Source organism: Orycteropus afer, unplaced genomic scaffold, assembly GCF_000298275.1.
Source record: "Orycteropus afer afer isolate SDZICR_OR568_19922 unplaced genomic scaffold, OryAfe1.0 scaffold00061, whole genome shotgun sequence".
Taxonomy (NCBI): Eukaryota; Metazoa; Chordata; class Mammalia; order Tubulidentata; family Orycteropodidae; genus Orycteropus; species Orycteropus afer.
The window spans coordinates 505,352-513,616 of NW_006921648.1; the positions used below are offsets into that span (position 1 = coordinate 505,352).

General features: G+C 50.2%; 1 protein-coding gene across 1 annotated transcript in view; it reads right to left on the minus strand.

The window, feature by feature from the left end:
• Positions 1-7,537, minus strand: part of MEIOB (meiosis specific with OB-fold) — a 23,357-nt gene extending 15,820 nt beyond the window's left edge. The window contains exons 1-5 of the mRNA XM_007939654.1: positions 7,483-7,537; positions 6,446-6,577; positions 3,870-3,942; positions 2,771-2,966; positions 333-433 (exon numbers count right to left, since the gene is read on the minus strand). Coding sequence (XP_007937845.1) covers positions 333-433; positions 2,771-2,966; positions 3,870-3,942; positions 6,446-6,577; positions 7,483-7,537 — 557 coding nt within the window. The remainder of the gene's footprint in view (positions 1-332; positions 434-2,770; positions 2,967-3,869; positions 3,943-6,445; positions 6,578-7,482) is intronic.
• Positions 7,538-8,265: the final 728 nt, after the last annotated feature.

Sequence of the window (8,265 nt, forward strand, 5' to 3'; positions counted from 1 at the left end):
CACCCCCCGCCCACCACCTGTCCCAGGCCCTCTGTGGGTTGTCACACAGGCAAGTCTGCCTTGCTCTTCGTCAGTGGGGCCAGGCTGACCACCGCTGGACAGAGACGGAAGAGGCGGGCCCCCCAGTCAGCGTGGAGCCGCCTGCACTGCTCTCCATCTGGGGCCCGCGGTGCAGACCGGAGCGGTGCAGGACGCCTGGCCCGACAGGAACAGGGCTGCTCTGTGACTGCCTTCTCTCATGATGTGAAACCTGTCGCCTGGCTGGCGAAGCGTGGCCACCCCTCTGGGGACAGCAGCAGGAATTGTGGTCTGGACCAGAGGCAGGAGGTTACCATAGCATCATCAAGGAAGGCTCCGTCTCATCATAGAGCCTCACTTCACAGCGCTGGCCCTTCCTCCGGTCTGCAGTGGTAAAGGCTCTTGGCTCCCCAACCTTAGAAATGGGAGGGAAGGATGGGAGTCTCCTCAGTCGACACACGAAGGAGGGGTGTCAGTGCTTACCTTCTAAGGACAGAGCTAGAAAAATGAGGTGAGCAGGGCCCACTCCCATGTCTGGTGTCAGCAAGCATCTCTCATCCCAGACCCGGACCTTAGCTACAGTTTTAAGTTCACACATGTCTGGCTGAGTAGTCAAGTTGGCCACGTCCCCACCAAGCCAGGACAGAGTGCTGACAACCAGCCCCAGGGGCATCTCTGGGCCCAGAGGCAGAAGGGAGTGGCCCTCCTGCAACCACACTTGGCTCGCTGGCCTCAGCGGGTCAGCGACCTGGGTAGGTGCTAAGCCCTCTTCCGCCTTCTTCACCAAGGAGACATGAGACCTAATGGGCCAGGGGTGTGAAGGCTCTTTGGCACTCTCCAGTCCTGTCCATGTCACCAAGGAAGAGGACCAGAGAGCTGAGTCTCTGGGAGCTCGCACATGTGAATGGCCCCCAGCATGGCCAGTAGGCCACTGCTCCCTCCACCATCCCCACCATCACATCTGCCACCACCCTGGCACTGAGCTCTGTGGAAGGGGTGGGGGAAGCCTCGGGTGTCAAGAGGATAACACCAAACCAAAAACCAAACTCACTGCTATTAAGTCGGATCCAACTCACAGCGACCCCTCCTTGGATCTCCCAGGCAGTATCAGTACAGAAGTAGATTGCCCAACCTTCCTTCTGAGGAGTGGCTGGTGGGTTTACCAGCCTTCTGGTGAGCAGTCAAGTGCTTTAGGCACTGCACCACCAGAGCTCCCAACAGGACTAGGACAGAAAAGGACAGCCAGAGTGGGAGCGAGGCCTGGTCTCCCCGATGGGGAGAGACTGGTGAAGAGCTTCAGAGAGCTGGTAAGATAGTGAAGGAAGAGAACGGGGCAAGCACAAACCTGGACAAAGGGCAGTGTGAGGGGGCTGGAAGCCACACGGAAGACAGACAGGAAAGTGGCCATGGAACCTCAGAAGGAGGATACTAAACCTGTGTGTGTCCATGCGTGTACATGCATGTGTGCACGCATATGTGTGTGTGTGTGTGTGTGTGTGTGGACAAAGCGGTTAAAGGTGCAATTCACAGTGAACTTTGACAAATCATTACACTGTAACTCTAATGGCATTTTCTAGAACTACAGGGAACCGAGAGGATCCTTTCCTGCCTTCAAGTAAGACTGACGCTCAATTGCCCAGAAAATGTCTATTTTTCAAGACTTCATATAGGATACACAGTCCTCCATCCCAAATCATAGTGACAGTTCACCATGTGGCAGGCGCTGTGCTAGCCGGGGTGGGAATGGCCCGCAAAGCAGACATGGCCCCTGCTGCCAAGGGCCTGTCGTCTGGGGTGAGTCACACTCCCTGCCAGTGTTAATGCCTAAAAGCAGTTAGTACCTGCTTCCGTTAACTACCGGAAGCTCCTCCTTCCTTCTTCGCTGTTGACCGTCCTCCCTCCCACACTGAGCGACCTGCTCTTGCCCTTGATCTTCATCCTACTTGAGAGACTGTATCTCTAAGGCCCACTCCAGATCCTCGCCAAGTGACACAAGCCTGTGAGCACGGAGCTCAGAACAAGCTGCAATGACCGAGTGGAAGGGGACCGAGCAGACACAGCAGGTCGGGACACAGTCCTCGCACCTGTGGCCTTGTCCTTCCTGCTGTGGGGTCAGGCCCTCTCCATCCAGGAGGGTTCCCAGAACACGTCCTTGGTTTGTTCACAGACACCAACTTCCAGCCAGTACACGGCCCTTCCACCCGTCTAACCAGAGGCCGGAAAGCTCTTACCGGGCAGGTCTAGGATTTTCTGTTGGGCCTGTTTACAAACTGAACGCTCCTTGCCTTCATGAGGGTTACCCTTCCCTTAGGTCAATCCAGCTGCCTGCTGGTTGACATACAGAAGGCACCTTACTCCAGCCAGTCATGACCACTACTTTCCAAATTCAGGTTAGCCCTCCTGTGACCCATGGAACATATGTTGCCCACCAACATTTCCAGCCTTTCCAGATTCCCTCACACCTGCAGTCCATGCTGTGACCTGCGGAGACCTGTATGACTGTGTGAATCTGAAGGAACAGGCCTCACCTCACCAATCCTACCACCAGAGTTTGTGTCCCAAACATCAAAATCCTTATTACCTCAGAAACAATCATTTTCCCTTGATTTCAGCATGCCTCTTATTACTGAAAACACATGGTATCAACCAAAATTCCAAAGCAGAAACGAATCCGGTCAGGAAAGGGTTAAGTGATGGGGCCTCCCTGCACCCTCCCAGTCGCACTTGTTTCCTGAAGATTCCACCTACTCACCGATCTCACTGCTGCCAGCACATTAATAATCCGCCCCTCGAGACTCTGTCCGTTTGCAACAATGTCCCCCAGTGAGTAATAGTCCTGAGGCTCTTTGACTGGTAGGTGTATCAGGGGCAGTAACTTGGTGTCCACTTCACGCCGGGAGCAGACTGTCACCGCCGAATGGTTCTCACTGAGCAAGAGTTTACAGGTGCTAAATTGAAAAAACACACAGCAAATTCACTGCTCGGTGACGCCTGCACAGAGAATCGTGTCCTGGTTCCCAATTAAATTCTTTTTTGGTTGTAATTTAGACCACCACATTGAGAAATGTACACTTTTCACCGTAAGAAACACTGAAAAACAGTGCAGAATACTTTTTTCTGAAATGTAGTGTGGTTAGGAAAACGCTTTGGTGCACATGTGTCCTACACCCAGGGCTGTGGTGCCACCAACACCCTTACCAGGCTGGCGCAGGGTCACAGCTACGCCCTTCTTTTGAGAACTGCCCTTGGCTAGAAATGCCTTCAAGGTTATGCCCCATCCTGAGAGGAGCTGGACTGCAGCCAATGACTAACACAGGGTACAAAAGTCCAGCCCCCCCGCTCTCTGGCGCCACTTACGCCTGGAGCTCCACTAGGATCAGACAGAGGCTGGGCTGCAGTGGAGCCCCCCTCACTCAGCTTCACCCGTCGTGCAGCCCCTGTACCCAGCGTCCCCCAAATCTGCCCCATGTACAGGAATCCTGGTCTCTGCCTCTGCTTCTAGGGAGACGACCTAAGACATTGTGCACGAGAGCAGAGTGACACCATGACACACAGATAGGCGTCATTCCCAAGGCTTCTTTTACCTTTTACCTCACTGTTCAGTTTCAACACAACTGGAGCTGAATTTTTGCAAATAAGAGAATGAGAATCAAAGTACTGAAAACAAAGCCATTTACTCTTGTGACCTCTGATCAGAGAATATAAACGAAGAAGCATCACAAGCAGAGACGAAGTTTGTGAGGAAGCATTTAACTCCGAACTTTCTAAGTGAGGCGTCACCTTCTGTGCTGAGATGGCACACCCACGTTACCAGCACCGCGATGCCGAGCCCTGCCAGGGCGGGTGCTTACCCAGGAGTTGCAGGGCTGAACTTTTCTTCTCTTTCTAGCTCCTTTCTTTGGACCAATGGATTTTCAATTATCACTAAGACAGAGGAAAAAGCAGGATGCTTTACAAGACAGCAGTAGGAGTGACCCAGACACGCGCCCCTCACGAGGCCACAGTATCCACCTAGACACGTGCCTTCACGAAGCCATAGCATCGACCCACACACAGGCTCCTCATGAGGCCACAGTGCAGACACGCACCCCTCACGAAGCCATAGCATCGACCCAGACCCACGCCCCTCACAAGGCCACAGCGTCCACCCAGACATGTGCCTTCACGAAGCCGTAGCATCGACTCAGACATGCTCCCCTCATGAGGCCACAGTGTCAGCCAAGACACATGCTCCTCATGAGGCCACAGCGTCAGCCCAGACACACGCCCCTCACAAGGCCACAGCGTCCACCCAGACATGTGCCTTCACGAAGCCGTAGCATCGACCCAGACCCACGCCCCTCCTGAGGCCACAACGTCAGCCCAGACCCACACCCCTCACGAGGCCACAGCATCCACCCAGACACACATGCCCCTCGCGAGGCTGTGGTATCCACTCAGACACGCACCCTCACGAGGTCACACCATCACGAGGTTCTTGAGGGTTACGAGTTGTGTTGTTTCCTCTCACCTCTCACAGTATAGTTACCACAAACATATCACAGGGGCGTCCACCCAGACACACACGCCCCTCACAAGGCTGTGGCATCAGCCCAAACGTGCGCCCTCACGAGGCCATGACGTTGACCCATACACACGTGCCCTCACAAGGCCATGGCCATGCCACTGCTGTCTGAGGGGTGCTGAAGATCCTTCACAGTCATCTTCCTGCATCACTGAGACACAGAATTCTGCGGCCTGACAAACCATTTGATCCCAGCCGACAGTTTTTATGCTTTGCATTCAAGTCCCAACACACAGCACACACTCGCTTTGCTTTATTGATTAGTTACACTGAATACTGGTTTTGGTCACAATGTGCCTTCTAGACCCCGAACACCTTAATTGATCTGCACCCAAAAACAGCTGCCCTCTGAGGCAACAGGGATAACAAAGGGCAATGAGAAGCTGGGGTAACACCTTCCACCCCACACTCACCAGCTTGGTGAACTTAACCTTTTAGGGCCTCAGCTTTCCCCCCGAGCCTGGCTCACATCCTTCTCGGCTCTATTTTCATTTCTCTCACCACCAACACCCCGGTTGTCCCTAATTAACAGTTGAAGAAACTGAAGCTCCAAGAAGTTAAGCTAGTTTCTTACAGTAAGTCATAGGACTGGAATTGGAAGTCACATTGTTCTGACCTGAGTCTACTCTTCTCTCGTGAGCACCTTAACCAAAAGAAAAAACCCAAACCCACTGCCATCGAGTTGGTCCTGACTCACAGTGACCCCCAATGGGTTTCTGAATGGTAAATTTTACAGAAGTAGATTGCCCCGTTGTCCTTCCACATAATAGCCGGTGGGTTTGAACTGCCAACCTTCTGGTTTGCAGTCAACCTTCTGGTTAGCAGTCAAATCCCTCAGGCAGTGAGCCAGCAGAGCTCCTTCGTGAGTATCCAAGTTGGATTTATAATGTTCACCAACTTCAGCTTTCAAAGTCTCTCATCCTCCTCACACAGCCATCAACGCCTCACAGAGCCATCAACAGTCTCACATAGTTTAATGCTGAAGCCAGGCTTCTCTGCATGTAACTTCTACACTGGGCCCTGGCATGGCCCCTAACTGAATTTCATGACCCTGAAAGGCTAACCAGACAAGGCAATGTGTGACGAGTACTACATTCCAGGTGCGGGCAGCAGTGGCTCGACCCTGCAGTGCTGGAGAGGGGCAGCTTAGCCGCCCGCATCACCCCTTCCCTTCCCTGTTCTCATCGGTGCACGCGCTCCCTTCAGCTTCTTGCGAAATTAGAGCTGTAATTACTAAATGACCAAATTCTACACATTACACAAGACACACCATCTCACATAACATTCACAAGAACCCAACGGGGTGGTATTTACTATTTTACAGTTGAGCCCACAGGATTTAAAAATTACTTCAAAACCACAGTGTAAAAAAATGTGGGCGCTGGGATCCAAATCTGATCTCCCCGTTTCCAAAGTCCTTCCTCTTCCCACTGTACTACACTGAACCGTCAGAGGGACAGGGCCGGGGGAAGATGCAAAAGATTTGGGATTTAGACTAAAAGCAAAGTTTCTTAAAACCCATTAAGAAGTCAAATATCAACTTTCAACAAACTCTCTTCAGTGGCCCTCATGTTCACACAGACATGATGCTAAAAACAATAGAGCTGATGCCAATTGACTATGAAATAAATCAAAGATCATGAAACTACCTAGAACAAGTATATGGCGGCCATATTTGTACACATCTCAAGTAAGCACACTGAATGCCCCGTACCACACTCTTAAATCAACCCTCGGCTTTTGTGCTATGGGTCTTGAGAGTTACGAGTTGTGTGGTTTCCTCTCACCTCTCACAGTAGTTACCACAAACACATCACAGGACTAACACTGTGAAAGACAGTCTAAGAGCCAAGACCAACTTACCACACTCGCCAACCCTAAAGCTGTCGGCAAGGGACCTGATGTAGTCTTCACTGCCCCAGGAGGCAACGTTTACAAAATGGGCTGGTGAGTCCCGCACGGTGAAGCTCAGTGTGTACCGTTCTGATCCAATATCTAAGGGAAAGCCAGGGCTTTATGTTTCAAGTGAAAGGCTTTCTTTCAACTTTGAATAAATAAGATCATGATGCTGACAAAAATACTCAAATACACAAATACACTCCTTCAGGTATATCAGCTACATTTCTGTGAATTTCAAAGTGAAGTGGGAACAAGCTGCCATGGTGGACACGTCCACTCACATGCCACCTTTGTTCCTGTCCCCAGTTCTCCGTGCATTTGGAGGGAAACGATACATAGGCTTGAACCACCCAGCGGCTCCCCTGGGCCCTCCATGTTCTCCTACCGTTACTGTTTTAACCTAAGTCACAGTTCAGGCCTGAACTGTTACTGCAAAACAAACTGAGTGAACCAGCAACAAAGAAAGTATAAAAGGAGCAGATTAAGCAAACACAGATGCCAAGCCACGTGAAGATAGCCAAGGAACCAGGAAACAGAAGCTAAAGAGACAAGGACCCTCCCCCAGAGCCAACAGAGAGAGAAAGCCCTCCTCCAGGGTGGACACCCTGCATTCACATTTCTAGACTCCTAACTGTGAGAAAATAAATTTAAAAAAAAAACCTGTGTGCTACTGAGTAAACACCACTAGAGGGCAGCAAGTATCTGTCTTTCCAAGTGGAAATCGCTTCCTTGTTTTTACTAAAAAAGTAACACAACAGAATGTACATGTGCAGGTTACAGATAAATCCCAATGTTACCAGTGTTCACAGGGAGGGGGGCATTAAAGAGAATCTTACTTTCCAATCTATGACCTTCTGTACTGTTGGAAGTCTTTATGAAAATAAATTAATGTATTATGTATGAATTTTTTTTCAATAAACATAGCTTCTCCAACAACATAATCCTGGATAAATCACTGGAAAGAGAAGTCAAACATACAGAGATGTTTCTGCCACCCTCACAATCCAACAGGTGAATACCGTATTTCACTGTTGTCATTTTAGTGAGCATCTTCATGGTGACTTCTTTCTGCTTCACATGCCCTATACGATGCCTTTTAGAGCTTAGAAAACAGGAAGATACAGAGACTTGCTCACATTACTCAAATGGTCAATTCTAATCTCATTACTCGTGATGACGTAGAAACACGCACAATGAGCACTGGTGGGAGTGGCCTCTCTGCTTTCATCTGAACGTTAATATGAAATGAAGAAGTAAAGGTACCTATTACAACACCTGTGACTCAGATGTAGTGATGCAACGTGAGCCAAGTTAACACAACCACAGTCACTCAGACAATTCAAGCAAAACCAAGGTTTGCTTCCACCACCAGTGTTTCCGGCTTGGCTTCTGACCTGTTAAGCTGCAGAGAACAATTGACCTTGACCTTTAACAAAAGCACTGACACTTTTAAAATCAACAGCAGTGAACTATCAGTTTGGGCATCTACATGGTATAGCTGCATGTCAACTACAGAAGTTTGAAAGGGAGTCAAACCAAAACCAAACCACACCCACTGCCAGGGAGTTGATTCTGGCCCACGGCGCCCCTAGAGGACAGAGTAAAACTGCCCTACAGGGTTTCCAAGGCTGTCAACCTTTATGGAAGCAAACCGCCTCATCTTTTTTCTGCACAACAGTTGGTGGGTTCGAACCCCCTACCTTTTGGTTAACAGCCAAACACTTCAACCATTGCACCACCAGAGCTCCTTTGAAGATGAGGTTTTAAAAATCCAATTTCAGTTT